This window comes from Canis aureus, chromosome 33 (genome assembly GCF_053574225.1).
Source record: "Canis aureus isolate CA01 chromosome 33, VMU_Caureus_v.1.0, whole genome shotgun sequence".
NCBI lineage: Eukaryota > Metazoa > Chordata > Mammalia > Carnivora > Canidae > Canis > Canis aureus.
Genome location: NC_135643.1, coordinates 24,704,988 through 24,731,368, shown reverse-complemented (window position 1 = coordinate 24,731,368; position 26,381 = coordinate 24,704,988). Strand labels below are relative to the sequence as shown.

At 35.9% G+C, this 26,381-nt stretch overlaps 1 protein-coding gene and 1 long non-coding RNA gene across 5 annotated transcripts in view; one reads left to right on the top strand and one right to left on the bottom strand.

Annotated features, from left to right (window-relative positions):
- The window catches only part of LOC144303788 (uncharacterized), an 81,747-nt gene that overhangs the window by 9,453 nt on the left and 45,913 nt on the right, over nucleotides 1–26,381 (bottom strand). The window lies entirely within an intron of this gene.
- Nucleotides 1–26,381, top strand: part of SLC9B2 (solute carrier family 9 member B2) — a 64,440-nt gene that overhangs the window by 25,030 nt on the left and 13,029 nt on the right. For all 4 annotated transcript variants that reach the window (XM_077882158.1, XM_077882160.1, XM_077882157.1 and 1 more), the window contains 3 exons: nucleotides 1,485–1,660; nucleotides 9,169–9,275; nucleotides 13,241–13,390. In XM_077882158.1, coding sequence (XP_077738284.1) covers nucleotides 1,485–1,660; nucleotides 9,169–9,275; nucleotides 13,241–13,390 — 433 coding nt within the window. The remainder of the gene's footprint in view (nucleotides 1–1,484; nucleotides 1,661–9,168; nucleotides 9,276–13,240; nucleotides 13,391–26,381) is intronic.

Sequence of the window (26,381 nt, the reverse complement as noted above, 5' to 3'; positions counted from 1 at the left end):
ACAAGAGAATGCATAACAGCATTTCTTAGGACATCGGAAAATACAACATCGATATTTCAGCATAATCTAAATATTGTAACTTCAAAATATAGTATATGTCTAACTTTTACAGAGATTGTGATTTAAAGTATTGAAGAAGTAATGGTCTTTTACCTACACCTGATTCCATGCCAGTGAGAGAAATGTCATATCTCACCTCAAAGTCTGTAGAAAGGATGATAAATACATCAACAGTAGTCCACATCTAATACTGTTTTTCTCCTTTTTCTGTCACCAGTTATAATTAAGTGCTTCCACTGTCTCTTCCTTCCACTGCCAGTTCTTCTAATGGGTTAATAGCCATGAGAAGTAAATAAATATAAAAGTAGTTAGTAAGAATTTAGTATTAATATTTAGGGAAGAAAAAAGAAATTCTTACTCCTCATGGTTGAGACTGTGGAGCTGGACTGCCTGGATTCAAATCCCAACCCTGTGACTTTCCAGTATGTGACCTTTGGCAAGTTAATGAATCTCTCTTCATCCCAATCTCCTGATTTACAGAATGAAGATAGCAATTATAGCTACTTTCTAGGATTATTGTGAGGATTAAATTAGCTAATATATGTAAATCGTTTAAAATAGACTTTGGCACACAGTAAGCACCATATAACATTTTCTGCTGTTACTGCTCCTACTGGGGTTCTATCACCATCATTGCTACTATGGCCTTCTCCTAGTCTGTTGTCTATTTTATATACCAAGTCCCAAAAGAATGTCTAACATCAGTCGGTTCCTATTTATTTATTTAAAATTTTATTTATTTATTCATGAGAGACATAGAGAGAGAGAGAGAGAGAGACACAGGCTGAGGGAGAAGCAGGCTCCCTGCAAGGAGCCCAATGTGGGACTCAATCTCGGAGCCCAGGATCACGCCCTGGGCCAAAGGCAGACGTTAAACCACTGAGCCACCCAGGTGTCCTAGGTCGGTTCCAATTTAAAAAGCATGTGGCTGTGTTTTTCAACCCTCATACCATGAATGCTTTAGTTTTGTTTGTTTTTTTTAAAGGCAGATTCCTGGAACTGAACCCCATTAGGTCTTCTGTACCACCCATAATTAGATATTTTTGGGCAACCCAAGTAACTGCAGTATAGGTTGTCTGGCCACATTTTGACATCATTGTAGAACTTGTGTGTGTGTGTGTGTGTGTGTGTGTGTGTGTATTTCTGATTTAGTGCTTTACTGCCATTTGAAAGATGGCAGTTAAAAAAAAAAAAAGAAAGATGGCAGTTATCTAAAATATAACCTCTAAAACAATAGCTTTATCTATAATTTCAACAACAATAATCTAAAGTATAATCTCTAAAACAATAGCTTTACTATAATTTCAAACAACAGCTTTTACTATAATCTAAAGTATAACCTCTAAAACAATAGCTTTACTATAATTTCAACAACAATAATAATGAGTAAGCTGCTATCACATTTTAAAGTGCTGCCTACTTAGTTTTGTTTTAGGTGCTGTATCTCCAGCTGTCGTGGTACCTTCCATGCTCCTTTTGCAGGAAGGAGGCTATGGGGTTGAAAAAGGCATCCCGACCTTGCTCATGGCTGCTGGCAGTTTCGATGATATTCTGGCTATCACTGGCTTCAACACATGTTTGGGCATGGCCTTTTCCACAGGTAAACAAGGAGCTGTTTTCTTGTGATCTAAAGACATTAATCATGATGTTACAAGCTAGGGATATTTGCTTGATAATTGAATAAGGCAGACTGAAATAGGGAAAGCAACTCTAAGAGCTAGTTCTATACCTAAGGAGGGACCTGTAGCTTCCCATTTTATTCCCTTCATCCTCTGGACATGGGCTGTTCCAGTGTTCTGGTCATTGCATTAGTTAGGGATCCAGAGTAGCAAAGTTTAAGGAAGGATTCGAATAGTTTTTGCGTGGAGCCTTCTGGGAAAGTTAAATTTTGCAGACTTCACATTTAGTAGGTTTTTCAAAAAGCACAAATGACTAGAGAGCCATCCAAGTGGAAGGAATAGCATTCTTCCAAAACAGGAAGAGTTTCTGCTCTCTTCTCTTTAACATGTCACAGGCGATACAGCAATGATGGTTATCTTATTAATACTTACTAAGTGATATGGATGTCTTTTATGCTAAGTAGTAGTAAAAGAAAGGTGTAAAGCATTTTTTGTCCCACACTATTATCAATACTTTTATTCTCCTTTGGAACAGGAGTTTATTTTTAATCCATGTCCAAGATTGGGAGATAAGATTTGCAATTCCATATTACTGACAAAATGTAATTGTAGCCTACCTTTAGCTTCCAATTATTGTGGGAACACACTTTCTTGGAAAGTTATGTGTTCTTAGTCTCTCTACCCCCACAGTTATCTTACCATTTTACATTTATGCTGATTACTTAGAACCTCACCCCTTTCATTGCCCTAAATTTGCCTTACATCCAGTAATTAAATTAATCTTAGCAAAACATTGTTTTCATAGTGTTACCTTTTGGTACAAGAACCAATGAGATTTCCTTATTATCTATTAGGTCAAATCTACACTCTCATCTTTCTTTTAATTCTACTGTACCTATCCAAACTTGTGTTCTCACTGCCTTCCTGGTATACATCTTTGTTTACCTTTTTTGTCTTCTCCTCCCCAGCTTTATTGAGGTATAACTGACAAATAAAATTGTAAGACATTTAAAGCATATGGCATGGTGATTTGTTATACATACATTGTGAAAGGATCCTCTGTCGAATAAATTAGCACTTCCATCACCTCACATATTTACCTATTGTTGTTGAGAACATTTAAGTTCTGCTTTCTTAGCAAATTTCAGATATCCAATATAGTGTTGTTACAGTTACCATGTTAAACATTAGATCCTCAGACCTCCTTCATTTTATACCTGAAAGTTTGTACCCTTTACCAGCCTCTCCCTGTTTCCCCTACCCCCGCCCTCCCAGCAACCACTTTTCTACTGGCAGGTCTGAGTTCAACTTTCTGTTTCTTTGCATCTTTAAAACAATGGTTCTCAGCCTCAGCTGCATACTAGAATTACTTGGGGAGCTTTTAAAAATACTCATCTGTGGGCACTACCTTAAACCAATTAAATCAGAACCTTGGGAATGGAAACTAGGCATTAGAGCAAGAGCTTGCATTAGAATCACAGGGGAGGGGGAGAAGGAGGGGGAGAGGCGGGGTGGGGCGGATTTACAGGGGTTTTCATAATCTGGGGAGAGTATGGGTTATAGATAAAGAACTTTCCAAGTCAACAATGCTATGTTCCCTCTGTGCTGCTCCACTAAGTGTGGTCCTTAGACATTATGGATGAGAACTACCCGGAGCCTCTTTATACTGTGGATCCCAAGCCCTGCCAGGCTTACTGAATCAGAATTTTAGAGGTGGGTCCAAGAAGTCTTTTTTTCTTTCTTAAGCAACCTTACATACCAGAGACTGAAACTAATTAACTACTTTCTACACATTTATAGTAAATTATTTACTGTAATAGCTTGAGACATATGCTATTATCACAGCTAGGTGATTCTGACAGTCACACCATTACCTAACATAGAGCTGCCCAGCTAAATAAAATGACTACAGAGGTAATTATTTTTTTAAATAAGAGAAATGAGTGACAAACTCTCAGGAAGGAATAACTGTTGCCCCCCTACCCAGCTTAAGTCCATTAGCTGGGGCCCTGTAAATCAGACTGACAAAAAACAAATTAACAAGAGAAAAGCAGTTTGTCAGCCTGTGCACCCTACTTACAGAGGGGCATACTCAGTGATGACTAACTCAAAGGGGTGGTTAGACTTTGGGTGTGTGCATGTGTGCATGCCTGCGTTCATGTAGCATCTTAGCAAAGAACAATAATTTTGTAGAGAAGACCAAGACAAAGGAAAAGAACTTTGAGCTTTCGAAGGCAGCAAATTGTGGAAAGGCAAATTGGGAAACTAATGGTAGCTAGGGCTGCTTTTAACAAAATTTGTTATGCACATTACTCTGGTCCTGTCTCTGGGCTGGTAAGGATCCGAAATTGTCTCAGTGGTTAACTTCTGTCCTTCCTGGTGGAGGGGAGAAAAACACTTTAAATATTTATGTCCTTTTAGGCAAATATAGTGAGATAGATGCCTTTTCTTGATTCTGCTGCTTCTCAGTTGTCTTCTGCTCGAAATAATCCTTATGCCAAAGTGACATATCTTGGATGGTATGTTCTGCTACCCTACACTACAATAACAAGAAACCACATAACTAGTTAGTACATTTTTTCTTACAACAGTGGGAGAAAGGACTTTATGTGTTGAGCAATTTATTTTCAATATAATATACTAACAGGTTTTTTGAAATTAAAGTATTCTAAATTCTGTTGGCTATGGACAAAAACTAAGATTCTACTTACCTATATATTATATTTCTTTCTTGTTGATTTTGGGGTTTTTTTGTTTTTTGGATTGATTTTTTATGTCAAGTTTTTATGTAAATGCCAGTTAACATACAGTGTAATATTAGTTTCAGGAGTAGAATTTAGTGATTCCTCACTTACCTATAATACCCAGTACTCAGGACTCAGTGGTTGAGCATCTGTCTTTGGCTCAGGTCCTGATGCCGGGGTACTGGAATCAAGTACTGCATCAGGCTTCCCACAGGGAGCCTGCCTCTCCCTCTGCCTAGGTCTCTGCCTCTCATGAATAAATAAATAAAATCTTAAAAAAATACCCAGTACTCATGACAAGTGCCCTCCTTAATACCTATCACCCATTAGCCTACCTCTCTTGCAGCAACCCTCAATTTTTTTCTATAATTAAGAGTCTGTATTATGATTTGCCTTTCTCTTTTTTTTAACGCATGCTCATCTGTTTCATTTCTTAAATTCCACATGTGAGTGAAATCATATGGTATTTGTCTTTCTTTTGCTGACTTAATTCTTTTAGCATTATAGTCTCTAGCTCCATCCATGTCATTGCAGATGGCAAAATTTCATTCTTTTTTTCATGCTGAGTGATATTACATCTTCCTTATCCCTCAATCAGTTGATAGATATTTGGGCTATGTCCATAATTTGGCTATTGTTGATAATGTTGCTATAAACATTGCAGTGCATTTATCCCTTAAAATCGGTATTTTTATATCCTTTGGGTAAATACATAGTAGTGCAATTGTTGGATCCTAGGTTAGCTCTATTTTTAACTTACTGAAGAACATCCATACTGTTTTTCAGAGTGGCTGCACCAGTTTACATTCCCACCAACAGCACAAGAGAGTTCTTTTTTCTCTGCATCCTTGCCAACATCTGCTGTTTCATGTATTGCTAATTTTAGCCATTCTGACAGGTGTGAAATGCTATCTCATTGTAGTTTTGAGTTTTATTTCCCCAATGATGAGTGATTTTGAGCATCTCTTCCTGTGTCCATTAGATATCTGTATGTCTTCTTTAAAAAAGTGTCTATTCATGTCTTTTGCCCATTTCTTAACTGGATTATTTGGTTTTTGGGTGTTGAGTTTTATAAGTTCCTTATAAATTTTGGACACTAACTCTTTATCAGATATGTCATTTACTAATATTGTCTCCCATTCCAAAGGTTGCCTTTTAGTTTTGTTGATTATTTCCTTCACTGTGCAGAAGTTTTTTATTTTGATGAACTCCTAATAGTTTATTTTTGCTTTTGTTTCCCTTGCCTCAGGAGACATATCTAGTAAAACGTCGCCATGGCCAGTGCCAAGGTGGTTATTGCCTATGTCCCTCTCTATGATTTTGATGGTTTCCTGTCTCACATTTAGGTCTTTCATCCATTTTGAATTTATTCTTGTGTATGGTGTAAGAAAGTGGTCCAGTTTCCCCAACACCATGTGTTGAAGAGACTGTCTTTTTTCCAATGGATATTCTTTACTACTTTGTCAAAGATCAGTTGATCATAGAGTTTGAGGGTTCATTTCTGGGTTCTCTATTCTGCTCCATTGATCTATGTGTCTGTTTTTATGCCAGTATAGTACTGTCTTGATGATTACAGCTTTGTATATAACTTGAAGTCCAGAATTTCGATGCCTCCAGCTTTGCTTTCCTTTTTCAAAATTGTTTGGCTATTCAGGGACTTTTGTGGTTCCATACAAATTGTAGTATTTTTTGTTCTAGCTCTGTGAAAAATGCTCGTGGTAATTTTCGTAAGGATTGCATTAAATGTGTAGATTGCTTTGGGTTGCATATACATTTTATAATATTTGTTCTTCTAATCCAAGAGCTTGGAATGTTTTTCCAAGAAATCTTCAATTTTTTCATTAGTGTTCTATAATTTTCAGAGTACAGATCTTTTGCCTCCTTGGTTAGGCTTATTCCTAAGTATCTTATGGTTTTTGGTGCAATTATAAATGGGATTGATTACTTGATTTCTCTTTCTGCTGCTTCATTATTGGTGTATAGAAATGCAACAGATTTCTGTACTTTGATTTTGTATCCTGCAACTTTGCTGAATTTGTGTATCAGTCCCTAACAATTTCTTGATGGTCTTTCAGGTTTTCTACATAGAGTATCACATCATCTGCAAATAGTGAAAGCTTGACTTCTTGCTGATTTGATGCCTTTTACTTCTTTTTGTTGTCTGATTGCTGAGGCTAGGACTATGTTAAATAAGAATGGTGAGAGTGGACGTCCTTGTCTTATTCCTGACTGCAGATGAAAAGCTCTCAGTTTTTCCCCATTGAGGATAAATTAGTTGTGGGTCTTTCATATATGACCTTTATGATGTTGAGTTATGTTCTCTCTATCCCTACTTTGTTGAGTGTTTTTGTCAAGAATAGATACTATACTTTGTCAAACGCTTTTTCTGCATCTATAGAGAGGAACATATGGCTCTTACCCTTTCTTATCATGTTGATTGATTTGCAAATATTGAACCATTCTTACAACCTTGGAATAAATCCCACTTGATTATAGTGAATGATTCTTTAACTATTGGATTCGATTTGCTAGTCTCTTGAGAATTTTTACATCCATATTCATTAGGAATATTGACCTGTAATTCTCTTTTGTTGTGCAATCTTTGTCTGGTTTTGGAATCAAGGTAATACTGGCCTCATAATATGAGTTTGGAAGTTTTCCTTCCATTTCTATGTTTTGGAACAGTTGAAAAGAATAGATATTAAGTCTTCTTTAAATGTCTGATAGAATTCCCTTCGGAAGCCATCTGGCCCTGGACTTTTGTTTATTGGGAGATTTTTGATTCTTGATTCATTTTTTTTTTTTTTGCTGGTTATCAATCTGTTCAAGTTTTCTATTTCTTCCTGTTTAAGTTTTAGTAGTTTATATCTCTAGAAATTTACCCGTTTCTTCCAGATTGCCGAATTTGTTGGCATGTAGTCTTTCATAATATTCTCTTATAATTACTGTATTGCTGTGTTGTTTGTTGTGATCTCCCCTCTCTCATTTGTGATTTTATTTATTTGGATTTTCTCTTTTTGAAAAGTCTGGCTAGAAGTTTATGAGTTTTATTAATTTTTTGAAAGAACAGCTCCTGCTTTCATTGAGCCTTCTACTGGTTTTTTGTTTGTTTCTGTATTATTTATTTCTGCTCTAATCTTTATCACTTCCCTTATTCTGGCTTTAGGCTTCATTTGTTCTTCTTTTATTAGCTCCTTTAGCTGTAAGGCTAGGTTATATATTTGAGATTTTTCTTGCTTCTTTATGTAGGCCTGTATTGCTATATAATTCTCTCTTATGACTGCTTTTGCTGCATCCTAAAAGTTTTGGAACGTTATGTTTTCGTTATCATTTGTTTCCATGTATTTTTTTTTCTTTAATTTCCTGGTTGATCCATTCATTCTTTAGTAGAATATTCTCTCTTTTTAAAGATATTTATTTATTTATTTATTTATTTATTTATTTATTTAATTTATTTACTTAGCATGAGGAAGGGGAGGGGCAGAGGGAGAGGGAAAGAGAGAATCTCAAGCAGACGACACACTGAGCATGGAGCCCAATGCAGGGCTCAATTTCACAACCCTAGGATCATGACCTGAGCCAAAATCAACAGTCAGATGCTTAACCAACTGAGCCACCCACATGCCCTTAGTGTAGGATGTTCTTTATCCTCCATGAACTGGTGGTCTTTCCAAATTTTTTCTTGTGGTTGACTTCAAGTTTCATAGCATTGTGATTGGAAAATATGCATGGTATGATCTGTCTTTTTGTATTTGTTGAGGCCTGATTTGTTACCCAATATGTGATCTGTTGTGGAGAATGTTCCATGTGCACTTGAATATGGACTTTGCTGCTTTAGGATGAAATGTTCTGAATATATCTGCTAAGTCCATCTAATCCAGTGTGTGATTAAAAGCCATTGTTTCTTTGTTGATTTTCTGCTAGGATAATCTGTCCATTGATGTAAGTGGGGTGCTAAAAGCCCTTACTATTATTGTATTATTATCGATGAGTTATATGATGATATTTCAGAGAAGCTATACAACTAATAAAGGCTCATCTGGGAACAATTTAAAAAATAATTTGTTTTCAGATTTACTTTTAGAAATAACTTTTAGAAACAGTAAGTCCCCTACATTCATTGTAGTAAGAAAAGATTCTTAGGGCTCCTAGCTAGCTCAGTTGGAAGAGCATGTGACTTCTGATCTTGGAGTTGTGAGTTTGAGCCCCATGTTGGGTGTAAAGAGTATAAATAAATAAATAAATAAATATTTTTTAAAAAGAGAGATTCTCGATTTTAAGTTACTATATTCTACACATCAGAGCTACTAAAATCAAAATACATTATGATTTTTAAAAATTAGGCTCTTAAATGGCAATTTGAAAACTAGATCTGTCTTTTCACTCAACCTTTACCTATTGTATAGTAGAACAAATTAGCTCTGATTCATAAATTTTATTTTATTCATATTTTCCTAGGCCCTTTAGTAAATTTTTATTGAAATAAATGAACAAAAAGGCATACAAATCATTGTGTGTGCCTGTTTTGAAATTTATCTGCAATAATATACATAGCTTTCTTATAATACAGGCCCATTTTATTAGACATTTTAAGTCACATGTATTTAAGAATGTGGAGATCAGGAATTATCTATATACTTTTCCTTCTATGTAATTATATGCTTTATGTTGATGATTAAAGTAAAGTCTAAGTATTTATGGACTTAGAATTCTGTCTGAAGTTTATCTTTTAATATGTTTTTAAGGCTCCACAGTTTTTAATGTTTTCAGAGGAATCTTAGAAGTGGTCATTGGTGTGGCAGCTGGATCTCTTCTTGGATTTTTTATTCAGTACTTTCCAAGCAGTGACCAGGTAAAAGAAATAATTTATAGGAAAGTCATGCTTTAAAATGTCATTGGAAAAACATTCTGGAAGAGTCCTCTGAAAGCCAATGTGAAGAACATAATCTAGAAAATAGCTCCGCATTCTAAAGCTGTTTATTGCTGAATCAGTGCTATCCATGAGATTTATGAAGAGGGCTAGAGATAAAGTTGACCCTTGAACAACATAGGGATTATGGGTGCCAACCCCCTAAACAATAAAAAATTCATGTATAATTTTGACTCCCCAAAAACTTAACTACTAATAGCCCACTGTTGACTGGAAGCATTTCTGATAACATAAACAGTTGATTAACATGTTTTGTATGTTGTAGGTATTATACACTTTTTCTTACAATATAGTAAGCTAGAGAAGAGAAATTATTAAGAAAATCATAAATATAAGAGAAAATATATTTATAGTAGTGCACTGTATTTATCAAAAAAAATTGGCATATAAGTAGACCTGTGCAGCTCAAAACTATGTTGTTAAGGGTCAACTGTGTAAGATTTTAATACAACCCTAGAATTCTTTTGAAAGATTTTACTTATTTATTCATGAGAGACACAGAGAGAGAGACAGAGACATAGAGGGAGAAGCTGGCTCCTTGCAGGAAGCCCGATGTGGGACTGGATCCCCAGACCCAGGATCATACCCTGAGGCAAAGGCAGACGCTCAACCACTGAGCCACCCAGGCATCCCCAATCCTAGAATTTTTTCTCTAATTTATAGTATGTAAACTTCAAATTTTACCAAAAAATAAATAACATCAATTCCAAATACATAAGCCGTTTTTATTATTTTTATTTTTTATTTTACTATTATTCATAATGTTCAGCTAAATCAAGATATAAAATAGCTTTTGGACTTCTTTTTTTAGTACCAGCATATCTTAGATTCTAATTTTATCAAATACCTAAACTTTAATATCTTATTATAATATCATCTAATATTTCTTACCAAGGAGATCAAAGTTCTTTATTTTTTTTCAAAGTTCTTTATTATGCACAATGATTTTTTAATATTCACAGAGTTTGTTTTGTTTTGTTTTACCCTCCTAAGTTCCTTGGGATAGATAAACATATAAAAGTCTTTCTTTTCTCTAAGAACTGGTATTATTTTGAGATTTCAGGGCATTTTGAATGGAATTAGAAACTCAACTAAAGTAGAATTTTAAGAAAATTAATATTTCCATTGTCAGAAGGTATATTCATTTGAATTTTTACTATGCTTTTAAAAACTCCAACAAAAATTATAAAAGATTTTATGAATCATAAAATAAAATTGTGAGATTTTCTAATTACAACAAAATAAAGAGAAAAATTATGGCTTACATTTTGTTGCTTACTATACATAAAAATGATGTGGTAAGTACAGTAAAGTGCCACTCCATTTAATATGGAAGCCACTAGCTAGCTACATATGGCTATAGCAGATAGAGAACATTTTAATGGCAAGATACAGAAATTTCCATCATCCCTGAATGTTCTTTTGGAAAGCACTGATCTAAAGCAATCATATAAATCTATGTAGTCTAGTGTAAACCATGAAAAAGACCCATGAAGAGAGTACTATTAATATAATCTTTTTTATTGATGAGGAAATTGAAATTTATGGAGAAGTGACTTGAACAAGTTCACATAGCTGGAAAGCAGCAGAGCTGGGAATGAACTCTGGTAATCTACCACTAGAGCCTGCATGCCTCCAAATCAAGAACTTCTAAAGAAGTACTTGCTTGCCTTCTAAACTGATCATAAAGTTTGGGCCATGACAACATTTTTCTAAATATGTCTCCTAAGACGAGGGAAACAAAAGCAAAAATAAGCTATTGGGACTACATCAAAATAAAAAGCTTTTGCACAATGAAGGAAACCATCAACAAAACTGTAAGACAGCCTACTAAATGGGAGAAGATATTTATAAATGATATATCCAATAGGACTTAATATCCAAAATATATAAAGAACTTCTACAACTCAACATCAAAAAAAACAAACAATTCAATTAAAAATGGACAGTACCTGAATAGTTTTTCAAAGAAGGTATACAAATGGACAACAGACACATGAAAAGATTCTTGTCATAACTCACCATTAGAGAAATGCAAACCACAATGAGACATTACCTTACACCTGTCAAAATGGCTAAAATAAAAAAGACAAGAAATAATGAGTGTTGACGAGGATGTAGCGAAAAAGGAATACTTGTGAACTCTTGGTGGGAATGTAAATTGGTGCAACTGTGGAAAATTGTATGGAGGTTCCTCAAAAAATTAAAAATAGAAATACCATATGACCCAGTAATTCCAGTACGGGGTATTTACTCAAAGAAAATACTAATTTGAAATGATTATGCACCCCTATGTTTATTGCAGCATTATTTACAATAGCCAGGATATGAAAGCAACATTAGTGTCCATTAATAGATGAATGGCTAAAAAAGGTACGGTATATATATGGAATATTGAGCAGCCATAAAAAAGGATGAGATCTTGCCACTTGCAACAACATGGATAGATCTAGAGGGTATTATGCCAAGTGAAATAAGTCAGACTGAAAAAGACAAACAGCATATGATTTCACTCACATGTGGAATCTAAAACCAAAACGAATAAACAAACAAAAAGCAGAATAAAGCCTATAACAAACTGATGATTGCTGGAGGAGAGAGAGGAGGGGGATGGACAAAATGGATGAAGGGGAGTGGGAAGTATAGGCCTTCAGTTATGGAGTAAGTCATGGGAATAAAAGACACAACACAGAATATAGTCAGTGTTATTATAATAGTGTTGTATGGTGACAGATGATAGAGCTACACTTGTGGTGATCATGGCATAACATAGAGAAGTGAATCACTGTGTTGTACAAATGAAACTAATACAACATTGTGTGTCAAATATGCACAAAAAAATTAGAAATAAAAATTTTAAAAAGTGATCAAGAAGTTTAAAAAGTTGAAGAAGAAAAAGTAAAGGGAGAAAGGTGCACATTTCCTAGACTTTAAAAACCAGCAGCAACAGAAAACTACTCTCAGTCTATAGGCTCTTAAAGCTTCTCAGTTATCAAGGTTTTTTTGTTTAGAGTTTATGTATTTATTCATGAGAGACACAGAGAGAGAGACAGAGACATAGGCAGAGGGAGAAGCAGACTCCCCACAGGGAGCTCGAAGCGGGACTCGATCCCAGGACCCCGGCATCACGACCTGAGCCAACAGTAGATGCTCAACTGCTGAGCCACGCACGTGTCCCAATCTTCAAGGGTTTAGAAAGAAAAACCAAGGGAGTGTTACATTAAAGAGAAAATAGCCTAAAAATTATAGAGCTATCACATCTTTAACCTTCACAGAAACCCTATAACATAACTGCTTTCAGGGAGGAGAAAACAAAGCCTGAAGAAGCTAAATAATGTGACCACTACATATGCCAGAGGTAAATAAGAGTTAGAGTTTTAACTCTGGTCTGTTGGCTCAAAGCCCATGCACTTTTTTTTACTGTTGCATTCATCCCTGTGAAATTCCACTTTGATAACTACAGAGGAAGGTAACTAGAGTTCCTGAAAGAGGAGCTGGCATCTGTACATGTGCTGACTCTATCTACTCTTATTAAGGAAAAGAAAGTATTATGGTGTGCATTTATGGGCACAGACAGACATTTTTATTTTCCACTAAAGTCCTGAATATAGAAAAACCAATCTTTAAAAATCAGCTATATATTGGGACACCTGGGTGGCTACGTGGTTAAGCGTCTGCCTTTAGCTCAGGGCGAGATCCTGGAGCCCCGGGATCGAGTCCCACATCAGGCTTCCTGCGGGGACCCTGCTTCTCTCTCTGCCTCTCTCTCTCTCTCTCTCTTTCTCTCATGAATAAATTAAAATCTTTAAAAATAAATAAAATATAAAAAATATAAAAGTCAGCTATATGAAATAATTGACCTAATCAACTTTTTTTCTCTCCTCAAGGACAAACTTGTGTGGAAGAGAGCATTTCTTGTTTTGGGGCTGTCTGTGCTAGCTGTGTTCAGTAGTGTGTATTTTGGTTTCCCTGGGTCAGGAGGACTATGCACATTGGTCATGTCCTTCCTTGCAAGCTTGAAATGGGCCGGCGAAAAGGTAAATTTCATTTGAAGTTCTACTCATTTACTTTCTTTCTGATCAGATAATTTTTTTCTTTCCAGATACTTTCTTAATATCAAATTACTAAAATTATTTAAAATGAAAGCTATTTTCTATGCATATATAAACGTATGCCAAACTGTATACACATGCGCCCTCTTCCCCTTTATATAACAATATAATTTGATGTCTTTACTTAAAATACATCATATTATATTTCCATGCTGCCTTCCTTATTCTTTGTAAGGGCTACAGAGTATTGCATTGTATGTGGTACTATATTTAACCACTCTCCTACTAACAGACATTTAGATTGTTTCTGGTTTTCTACTAGGACAAAAACTTTCAGTAAAATATCCTACAAATGCCATATTTCATAAACTCTAAGATATTATCGAGTCTAAGATCACTATTATTTTACATGCCACTAAGAAAGAAAATCCATGCTGCCAATTAAACTATGATATGACATCCTAATTTCAGAAATGAGAAAATGTGAAAAAGAGTCAACAAAATATAGTATACTTTGAGTTTACCTGTAGGATAAATTTCTAGAAGTACAGTTCCTCTATGAAAGAATATGTACACTGATAGTTTTGATAATATCAGCTTACCCCTTTAAAAGACTGCACCGGTTTGTATTCTCACTAACAGTATGAGAAGGTAATCTGTTTTTCTTTTTCTTTAATTTTTAAAATTTAAATTCAATTAATTAACATATAATAAACTATTGGTTTCAGAGGTAGAGGTCAGTGATTCATCTGTTTTATATAATACCCGGTGCTTACTACATCATATACTCTCCTTAATGTCCATCACCCAGTTATTCCATCCTCCCAGGCCCCTCTCCTTCAGCAGCCCTCAGTCTGATTCCTATACTTAAGGAATCAAATGGTTTGTCTCAATCTCTGATTTCATTGTGTTTTATTTTTTTTCCTCCCTTACCTATGATTCTGTTTTGTTTCTTAAATTCCACATATGAGTGAGATCATATGATAATTGTCTTTCTCTGATTGACTTTTTTGGCTTAGCGTAATACCCTCCAGTTTCATCCATGTCATTGCAAACGGTAAGATTTCATTTTTTTGATGGTTGAGTGGTAGTCCATTATTTATATATATATACCACCTCTTTATCCATTCATCTGTTTATGGACATCTGGGCTTTTTACATAGTTTGCCTATAGTGGACCTCACTGCTATAAACATTGGGGTGCACATGCCCCTTTGGATCACTACATTTGTATCGTTGGGGTAAATACCCAGTTGTGCAATTGCTGAGTAATAGGGTAGCTCTATTTTCAACTTTTTGAGTAATCTCCATACTGTCTTCCACAGTGGCCTCACCAGCTTGTGTTCCCACCAAACAGTGTAAGAAGGTTCCCCTTTCTCTGCATCCTTGCCAACATCTGTTATTTTCTGACTTGTTCATTTTAGCTGTTCTGACTGACTGGTGTGAGGTGGTATCTCATTGTGGTTTTGATTTGTATTTTCCTGATGCTGAATGATGTGGAGAATATTTTCATGTGTCTGATGACCATTCGTATATCTTCTTTGGAGAAATATCTGTTCATGTCTTCTGCCCATTTCTTGATTGCATTATTTGTTCTTTGGGTGTTGAGGTTAAGTTCTTTATAGATTATGGGTACTAGCCCCTTACAATTGCAAATATCTTCTCCCATTTTGTCAGTTGTGTTTTGGTCTTGTCAACTGTTTCCTTTGTTGTGCAAAAGCTTTTGATCTTGATGAAGTCCCAATAGTTCATTTTTGCCTTTGTTTCGTCTTTGGATACGTGTCCAGCCAGAATTTGCTGTGGCCAAAGACAAAGAGGTTGCTGCTTGTGTTCCCCTCTAGGATTTTGATGGATTACTGTCTCACATTTAGGGCTTTCATCCATTTTGAGTCTATTTTTGTGTGTGGTGTAAGAAAATGGTCCAGTTTCATTCCTTTGCATTTGGCTATCCAGTTTTCCCATCATCAATTCTTGAAGAGACTTTTTTCCATTGGGTATTCTTTTCTGTTTTGTTGAAGATTAGTTGACCATAGAGTTGAGGGTCTATTTCTAGGTTCTCTATTCTGTTCCATTCATCTGTGTGTCTGTTTTTGTGCCAGTATCATACCATCTTGATGATTACAGCTTTGTAATATAGCTTGAATTCCAGAATTGTGATGCCACCAGTTTTGGTTTTCTTTTTCAACATTCCTTTGGCTATTTGGGGTCTTTTCTTGTCTCATACAAATTTTAGGATTATTTGTTCCAACTCTGTGAAATAAGTTGATGGTATATTGATAGGGATTGCATTGAATGTATAGATTGCTCTAGGTAGCATACATATTTTAACAACATGTGTTCTTCTAATCCATGAGCATGGAACATTTTTCCATTTCTTTGTGTCTTCCTCAGTTTCTTCTCTTAGTGTTCTTAGTTTTCTGAGTACAGATCCTTTGCCTCTTTGGTTAGGTTTATTTCCAGGTATCTTTGGGTTTGGGTGCAATTGTAAATGGGATCAACTCCTTAATTTCTATTTCTTCTGTATCATTGTTAGTATATAGAAATGCAACAGATTTCTGTGTGTTGATTTTCTATCCTGCCATTTTGCTGAATTCCTGTATGAGTTCTAGCAATTTTGGGGTAGAGTCTTTTGGGTTTTCCACATAGAGTATCATGTCATCTGTGCAGAGTGAGAGTATGACTTCTTCTTTGCCAATTTGAATGCCATTTAATTCGTTAGGTTCTCTGATTGCTGAGGCTTGGACTTCTAGTACTATGTTGAACAGGAGTGGTGACAGTGGACATCCCTGTCATGTTCCTGACTTTAGGGGGAAAGCTCTCAGTTTTTCTCCATGGAGAGTGTTATTTGCTATAGGCTTTTCATATATGGCTTTTATGATATTGAGTTATGTTCCCTTTATCCTTACACCGTGAAGATTTTTAATCAAGAAAGAATGCTGTACTTTGTTAAATGCTTTTTTTACATCTATTGATTGTATCATATGGTTCTTGTCCTTTCTTTTATTAATGTAGTACAGCACATTGATTGATTTGTGGATGTTGAACCACTGTGGCAGTCCAGGAATAAACCCCACTTGGTCGTGGTTAATAATCCTTTTAATGTACTGTTGGTTCCTATTGGCTAGTATCTTGCTGAGAATTTTGGCATCCATGTTCATCAGGGATATTGGTCTGTAATTCTTTCTGACAAGTCTTTCTTGATTTTGGGATCAAGGTAGTGCTGCCCTCATAGAAAGAGTTTGAAGTTTTCCTTCCATTTCTACTTTTTGAAACAGCTTCAGAAGAATAGATATAATTCTTCTTTAAATATTTGGTAGGGTCCAAGTCCCTGCTCTGCTGTGTCAGGTATACTTGGACCCAAGCTCGAGCTTGTAAATAAACCCTCGTGTGTTTGCAAAACAATAAAAATAAAAATAAATAAATAAATAAATAAATAAATAATTGGTAGAATTCCCCTGGGAAGCCATCTGGCCCTGAACTCTTTTTTTTTTAAGATTTTATTTATTTATTCATGAGAGACACAGAGAGAGGCAGAGATATAGGCAGAGGGAGAAGCAGGCTCCCTACCGGGAGCCCAACACGGGACTTTAATCCCAGGACCCTGGAATCACGCCCTGAGTTGAAGTCCAACACTCAACCACTGAGCCACCCATGTGTCCCTTGTTGGGAGATCCTTGATTACTCCTTCAATTTCCTTGCTGGTTATCAGTTTGTTCAGGTCTTCTATTTTTTCCTGTTTCAGTTTTGGTATTTTATACGTCTCTAGGAATGCATCCATTTCTTGTGAATTGCTTAATTTGTTAGCATATAATTGCTCATAATATGTCCTTATAATTATATTTCTTCAGTGTTGGTTGTGATCTCTCCTCTTTCACTCATGATTTTGTTTATTTAGTCCTTTCTCTTTTCTTTTTGATAAGTCTGGCCAGGGGTTTATTGATCTTATTAATTTGTTCAAAGACCAGCTCCTACTTTCATTGATCTGATCTAATGTTCTCTTGGTTTCTATTTCATTGATATCTGCTCTAATCTTTATGAATTCTCCTGCTGGGTTCAGTCTTTATTTGCTGTTCTTTCTCTAGCTCCTTTACATGTAAGGTTAGGCTGTGTATTTGAGATCTTTCTCGTTTCTTGAGAAAGGCTTGTATTGTTATATACGTCTCTCTTAAGACTCCCTTTGCTGCATCCCAAAGGTTTTGAACAGTTGTGTTTTCATTTTCATTTATTTCCATGAATTTTTAAAATTCTTCACTAATTTCCTAGTTAACTCATTTGCTCTTTAGTAGGATGCTCTTTAGCCTCCGTGAATTTGAGTTCTTTCCAAATTTCCTCTTATGATTGAGTCCCAGTTTCAGAGTATTGTGGTCTGACAATATGTAGGAAATTATCCCAGTCTTTTGATACCAGTTGAGACCTGATTTGTGACCCAATATGTGATCCATTGGGGAGAATATTCCATGTACACTCAAGAAGAATGTGTATTCTGTTGCTTTAGGATGGAATACTCTGAATAGATCTGTGGAGTCCATCTTGAAAGAAACCCTTGTTTCCTTGTTGATCTTCTGCTTAGATGATCTGTCCATTGCAGTGAGTAGGGTGTCCCCTACTATTATTGTATTATTATCAATGTGTTTCTTTAATTTTGTTTTTAATTGGTTTGTATAATTGGCTGCTCCCATGTAATTGTAAATATTTACAGTTGAATAGACCCTTCAATTATAATATAGTGTGCTTCCTCATCTTTTATTACAGTCTTTGGTTTAAAATCTAATTTGTCTGATATAAGGATCACTACTCCATCTTTGTTTTGATGTCCATTAGCATGATAAATGGTTTTCCAGCTCTCACTTTCAATCTGGAGGTGTCTTTGGGTCTAAAATGAGTCTCTTACAGGTAGCATATTGACGGGTCTTGCTTTTTTATCCAATCTGATACCCTGTGTCTTTTGATTGGGGCATTTAGCTTATTTACATTCAGAGTAACTATTGAAAGATATGTATTTAGTGCCATTATGTTACCTATAAAGTCATTGTTTCTGTATATTGTCTCAGTTTCTTTCTGGTCTATATTACTTTTGAGCTCTCCATTTGCTAAAAACATATCCTTTAGTACTTCTTGCAGGGCTGGTTTAATGTTCACAAATTCTTTTAGTTTCTGTTTGTCCTAGAAGCTTTTTATCTCTCTTTCTATTTGAATGACAGCTTTGCTGGATAAAACATTCTTGGCTGCATATTTTTCTCATTTAGTGCTCTGAATATATTATGCCAGTCCTTTCTGGACAGCCAGGTCTCTGTGGATAGGTCTGCTGCCAGTCTAATCTTTTCCCCTTTTATGTTAAGGACCTCTTGTCCCAAGCTGCTTTCAGGATTTTCTTTGTCTCTGAAATTTGCAAGCTTCAGTGTTATATATTGAGGTGTTGACCTATTTTTATTGATTTTGAAGGGTATTCCCTGCGCCTCCTGGACTTGAGTGCCTGTTTCCTTCCCCAGATTAGAGATGTTCTCATCTATAATTTGCTCCAATATACCTTCTGCCCCTCCCTCTCTTTCCTCTTCTTCTGGGATTCCAATTATTCTAATATTGTTTTGCTTTATGGTATCACTTATCTCTCGAATATTCCATCCAGTAGTTATCTTTTTCTCAGCTTCTTTATTCTCCATCATTTTGTCTTCTGTATCACTAATTCTCTCTTCTGCCTCATTTATCCTAACAGCTAAAGCCTCCATTTTTTTGTATCTCATTAATAGCCTTTTTATTTCAACTTGATTAGGTTTTAGTTCTTTTATTTCTCCAAAAAGGGATTCTCTAGTGTCTTGTATGCTTTCTACAAGCCCAGCTAATGTCTTTATAATTGTTATTCTAAATATTTCCAGCATCTTATTTATTAGGACATCTTACTTAATCCATACTGATTAGATCCCTAGGAGCCAGTACTGTCTCTTGTTCTCTTTTTTGAGGTGAATTTTTCCATCTTGTCATTATGTCCAGAGAAGAATAGATGAATGAAAGAACAAAATACTAAAATAGCAACAATGACACCAGAGAGATAGACACTAAACAAACCAGAAGAGACTTGAACTGAAAAAAAAGAAATTAAAATTAAAAAAAGAGAGAGAGAGAATATAATCAGATAGGTGAACAGAAGAGAGCAATACACTAGATTCTAGGTATATTTGGGTCTATTTGTTAGAAGAAACTACATCCCAAAATTGTAAAGAAAGAAAAACTTACATATATATACAAAAATAAAATTAAATACAATGAAAGGATGGGCTGTAACTGTAAAAATGAAAATTAAATAAGACTTACAAAAAGAGTTGATAAAATAAGAAATTGGTGGAAAAGGAAAAAAATTAAGATTGAAAGATTAAAGAATCTTGAGGAAAAAAAAAACATGAATTCTATATACTATTTCCCCCTAGCCTGGAGTTTTGCAGTTCTGTATGATCCTTAAACTTGGTCTGAGCTGGATCTTCTCAGAGAGGGGCCTGTTGTACTGATTCTCATGTGTCTTTGCCCTGGTCAGAATTATACTACCCTTGTCAGGTGGCCAGTCTAAGCAAGCAGCTTGGGATTGCGCTGTGTGGCTTTTGTTCCCTGAAGGCTTTCCATACAGCTTTAGTTAATGAGAATGAAAATGGTAGCCTCCCAGTCTCCAGCCCCAGACCTGAAAGCTCACTTCCCCCCACTCCTCAGTGCACCCTCAAGGAAAAGCAGTCAATCACTCTCATCTCCTTGGCTCCTGTCTGCTCTCTGTGTTCATCTAGCCTGTGACTGAGCATTTTTTTTCAGGCAGCAACTCCATTTGGAGTCTCCAAACTTTGCAGACTCCTGCAGAGCACACTCACACCACTCCTCCCCCTTGGTGGGGGGTGGGGAGGCAGTGTCATGGGGGGGTGGAGGTGGGGTAGCAGGGGGGTCTCGCTGCAGTTCTGCCACTTGTTGAGGCCCTGCTTAGAGAGCAGTCACCCAGTGGTGCTATGATTTGTGGTTTATGGCAACCCCTAGCAGAAAGCCCATCCCTGGGCTAATTGTAGCCGGCTTCCAGAACTCTGCTGAACTCAGGCAAGCCTGTTCTTTCTGTGACCCAGGGATTCTGAGACCACACTGTCTCACCTAGCATTCCACCCCTCTTGGCTACCTGAGCACCTTTCAGGTGGGGATGTCCCTCACCAGAGCACACTTGTAAAAGTTCCAATTTTGTTCTCTGCTCTATCACTTTCCAGTAGCAGTTTACAGAGGCTCCCTCCCCCTGCAGTTTATTTATCTTTCCCATATATTGCCTGGGATTAATTTTTCAGCACCTCCTACCTTGCAGAAAGTGGTTACTTTGCTTTTTGTAGAATTACAGCAATTCTTTTCTTAGATTGCTTGTTGAGTTCACAGGTGTTCAGAATGATTTGATAGCTATCTAGCTGAATGCCTGAGACCAGACAAAACTAAGGTCTCCTGCTTCTCTGCCTGGGATGTTTTTCTGAAGAAATCATTAAAAATCAGATATTTGGGGCAGTCTGCATGGCTCAGCGGTTTAGCACCGTCTTCAGGCGTGATCCTGGAGACCCGGGATCGAGTCCCACATCAGGCTCCTGCATGGAGCCTGCTTCTCCCTCTGCCTGTGTCTCTGTGTGTGTGTGTGTGTGTGTGTGTGTGTGTGTCTCATGAATAAATAAATAAAATCTTTTAAAAAATGTCAGATATTTTGCAAATATGATGGGTGAAAACTGTATTTCATTATTGATCTGATTTGCATTTCTTTATGAGTGAGGCTAATCATCTTTTCCTATACCTGCTAAACCATTCAAAAGCTTGTGCCCATTTTTTAAAAGATTGTTTTGGTTTTTCTTACTGATTTTCAAGGTTATTAAATTATTTATTTCTCGATATGTATGATGGAAATCAGTTGGTGGCCATTTACTAACTTTAATTTCAAGTTACATCTTTATAAATTTGAACTTGACAGGAGCACATGCTATTCTGTTTAATGAAGAAATTATCTGTAGCTGACCTAACTAAATGCAGATATATCATTTTAGACAACCTGGAAACAACTGTTCAAAATAATTATGCTTAAAATAATGCCATTTGGAAAAATAAATGACGGTTATAAAGCTTGAGGTTAAGTATATAATTAAATTCAGTTGAGTGAATCTCTGCAGAGGTATCCTAGAGACAGAATTTTCTTGTGAATAAAGAACACTCAGATGAGTGGCTCCCTATAAGGATGTGATTACTAAGTTAGGACAAGTAAAAGTGAATCGTCTTGCTTCAGAGGAGAGAGGGATAATAAGAGCTGCCTGGAGCATTGTCTACAGAAGGGTATTGAGGACACAGGAAGTGAGCCTAGATGTATTGGGCTTTGAAGGAAAAGAGAAAGTCCCTTTCAAACCCTGCTCTATGTATTAGTTGCACACCTGGGTTTGCTGTCTTACAAGAGGTTTGGTTATAAGGCTTATTTCAAGTCTTTTTTTCTTTCCTAGCCGCACCTATGTTATTCAATTTTACTTTTTGATTTCAGGTAACCTAACATTTAATAAGGGCAGAGCTATAGAGTCAACTAACTTCCTAGTTATAAGTTGGGTACTCATCATCCCTCATTTCTTTTAAGCATTTGATCTTATCAAAACATTTGTTTCCATGGCTTCACTTTACTTGTGAGCTGAAGCACAGTTATCACCTATCCCTGGTCAGTCTTCTGTGTAATCTCAGCTCTAGACTGAAGGACTGTGCTTCCTCCTTCACTTCTCTCTGTGGACTCACTGCTGTCTGTCTTCAGTCCTCTCCTGGGCTGCTGACAACCGTGCCCTGCTCTTTGAAGCACTCAAATCTATTGTCTGCTCCAGGACCAAGATCAAAGTTTTACTTTAGTGAAGGATGCTGCTACATTCAAGTTGTGAACCCTTGTCCAACACCTGGGAAGTTTGCCTGGCATTGGCATTTTACAAACTGTTCATTTCTTAATGGTAACAACTTTTTTTCAGCATTATTTTTTTAAACGTTTTATTTATTTAATCGAGAGAGAGAGACAGAGGCAGAGACACAGGCAGAGGGAGAAGCAGGCTCCATGCAGGGAGCCCGACTGGGACTCCATCCAGGGTCTCCAGGATCACGCCCTGGGCTGTAGGCGGCGCTAAACCGCTGAGCCACCGGGCTGCCCTTTTTTCAGCATTAGAAAAGTAAATTACCACAACCATAATTTTTAAAAGAAAATTAATTTTATTTTTGAGTATGAAGGTGATATATGCTCATTTTTCAACTTTGGAGGGGAAAAAGTCTGAAAGGAAAGAGGGGCACCTGGGTGGCTCAGTAGGTTGAGCATCGACTCTTGATCTCAGCTCAGGTCTTAATCTCTGGGTCATGAGTTCAAGCCCCACATTAGGTTCCATGCTGGGTGTGGAGCTTTCTTCAAATTTTTAAAAAAGGAAAGAAATCATTTGCAATTCCTTCACCTGAAACCAACAGTTCTGTAAACTATTTAAATATTTTAGGTTATTTCCTTTCATTTATTCAACAGAAAAACTCAAAAATGCTTATAATAAGATTTTTCAAATTGAACTTTACAGGTAAATGTTTTTCTGTTGTCACCTCTTTTAAAATCCTCAAAAATCACAATCAACTCATTATTTTATACTGTAATGGGTAAAGAGGGAAGGGAACTAATAACTTTTTTTCATCTTTCTTTTTCTAATCAGATTTTGGTAATTAAATTTTTTTAAGATTTTATTTAAATTCCAGTTAGTTAACATATAGTATAATATTATTTTCAGGTGTACAATATAGTGATTCAGCATTTTTATACATAACCTGGTGCTCATCACAAGTGTCTTCCATAATCCCCATCACCTATTTCAACCATCCCCTCCACCCACCTTCCCTCTGGTAATCACCTATTTGTTCTCTATAGTTAACAGACTTTCTTGGTTTACCTCCCTCTCCTTTTTTCCTCTTTGTTCTTTTGTTTCTTAAATTCCACATATAAGTAAAATCATATGGTATTTATCTTTCTCTGACAACTTATCTAGCTTAGCATTACACTCTCTAGCTCCATCCCGTCATTGCAAATAGCAAGATTTCATTCTTTTTCGTGAATATACCACATCTTCCTTATCCACTCATCAGTCAATAGAATTTTGGGTTATTTCCATAATTTGGCTATTGTTGATAATTCTGCTATAAATACTGGGGTGCATTTATCCCTTAAAATCAGTATTTTTGTATCCTTTGAGTAGACACCTAATAGTGCAATTGCTGGAGACATAGGGTAATTCTATTTTTAACTTCTTGAGGAACCTCCATACTGTTTTCCAGAGTGGCTGTGCCAGTTTACATACACAGCATCAGTGCAGGAGGGTTCCCCTTTCTCCACATCCTTGCCAACATATGTTGTTTCTTGTATTGTTAATCTTTGCCATTTTGACAGGTGTGAGGTGATATTTTATTGTAGTTTTGATTTGTATTTCCCTGATAATCAGTGACATTGAACATCTTTTCATGTGTCTGTTGGCCATCTGTATGTCTTCTTTGGAAAAATGTCTGTTTATGTCTTCTGCCCATTTTTTAATAAATTTTTTTTTGCCAGTCTGTATGGTTCTATGCTAGGCACTACGTGGATATTCTCATTTATGTTCACACACACACACACACAAAAGCCTTAAAAAATATTACCGTTTCCATTTTATAGAGACTATAAATCAGAAAGACACAAATAACATGTCCAAAGTCACAAAATTAGAAAGTGGCACTGTGATTTAAGCTCAGGCTTACCTGACTCCCAAGTATACTAATCTATAATACAACTGTAGCATTATTGGGCAGGGAACATTTTTATATTTTTGACATCTATTTGAATAACATATACCAAGTATATTAAAAACATACTGCTGTGCTTCATAATTTTAAAATTAGTCTCTAAATTCATAAATGATAGGATAAAAAAACAATTAAAGGGAACCACAGCATTTGGGATAGAGCATAAAAGAGTAGTTTTAGGGGCATGTGGTGACTCAAGTCAGTTAAGCATATGCCTTCAGCTCAGGTTATGATCTCGGGGTCCTGGGATCAAGCCCCAGGTCAGGGCTCCCTGCTCAGTGGGGAGTCTGCTACTCCTTCTCCCTCTGCTGTTCCCCCTGCTTGTGCTCTCTCTGTGGCTCTCTCTCTCTCAAATAAATAAAATATTTTTTAAAAGAGTAGTTTTAGCAATAGGGAAATCAAGGGAGAGGCTATTGCCTATGGTGAGTGCACATTAGCTACAGGCAGGGAAAGGGAAACTTTGATGACTTCCATTCACACTAGTCTTTGAAAAACTATAGTATGGGTTAGAAAAAAGATTGTTTATAAACCAAAACACAGCATTTGGTTCTTCTGCATTTGTCATAATTTTGCCAGAATTGCCTGCAGTCCAACCGATTATTAGGTCAGTGTAATCCCACAACTCAGTGAAAGAACTAAGAACAATTTTTTCATATTTATCTCAAATATACTCACTTTTTGAAAGCCTTTGTCATATTGTTTTATCTATTTTCAAATCCAGTACTGCTTCTATGACCTTTGTAGTTGTGGGATGGTTTTCCTGACATATTTTGAACCTTCTGAATTTTGAAATGCTCTTTTCTCTGAGAAGGGAAGTATCAGCTTAAGTACATATTGAAGTCATGATAAAAACTCTGTTTCTGATCATTTTCTTCTTTTGTCTATCCCTAAAAGTGATTTATGTTTTTGAAGATTCTTACTACTAGTGTAAACAAATGTGTAAAGTAGCCCTAACATTCAGTGTGGGCAACATAGTCTTCATTCCCCTGTCTCTTTTACACTTAGCCTATTCGATGACTCCATTTTCTTTATAAGCACATTCGTTTTAGTTTTGATGTTATGAAAAAGCATTAAGAAGATACATTTTGACTCAACCCATTATTAAGTTTTACAGTATATAAGTCCATGTCTGATGTTCAACCAGTCTAAAGTGTTACAATCAAGAAACAAATGGTGACCTTTGTCTACAGTTTAGAGATAAGAACTATTTGATAGAGAAAACTAAAAAGTTTTCTTTCATTGAAGTTCTGAGTATGTGAAATATTTTTGAGGCCTTCCCTTAAATAATTAGTCATGGCAACAAAAGGCTCAGTAACCTAGGAATAATAGAGCTGATTTTTATTCTACACTAACGTGGATATCAACTAAAGTCTGAGTTTTATCTACAGTGTACTCTAAAAGCCAAGTTAAAAAGTAAAATTTAAAGATTTGTAGAAAGGTGTTCACTGGACCCCAGTTTTGGTAGAACTAGTCATTGGCAGTAAATGATAAAGGATCTTGGATGTCATCTAATATAAACCTCTGATTTTACAGATGAGAAAAAATAAGATGCTGAGAGAAAAGTGACTTGCATTTAGCAGGTGGCAGAATTTGAACCTAAGTTATTATCTGATTCCTTATGATGTAAAAATGTAATTATTTACATGATGTAAGAATAGAACAATATAAGTAAATCAACCAACCCCTTCACATATGCACTCAACATTTATAAGCCAAGAGGAAATAGAATCTTTATCGGAATAAACATACCAGAATTAATAAGAAAAAAAAGAAAATAGAGACACATTGTAATCATCTTTTGTTAAACTGCTGAAAATAGATATGGAAAACCAGATTCTCAAAGACGTGTAATTATAAATGCAAAAGTGTTGTCCAAAAATATAGATTCTTATTAGTTGATTAGAAAAATTTGTTTAGTATAAAATTTTAGATACTGTAATGAGTACTGCTAAATTGCCCTCCAAATAAAAGCACCATTAATTGTTCTAAGAATTAGTGAGTTTCCTTACAGTTGCAGGTACTTAACATTATAAAAATTTTTAGTATTTTTTTCTAATATGGTGTCCCCCCAAAAAAATGTGGCATATCATTTTAATTTGTGTTTCATTGATTGCTGAATTTTAGCATTTTATATTTTTTGGTGATTTGTGTTTTTTCAGTTGTGAATTAC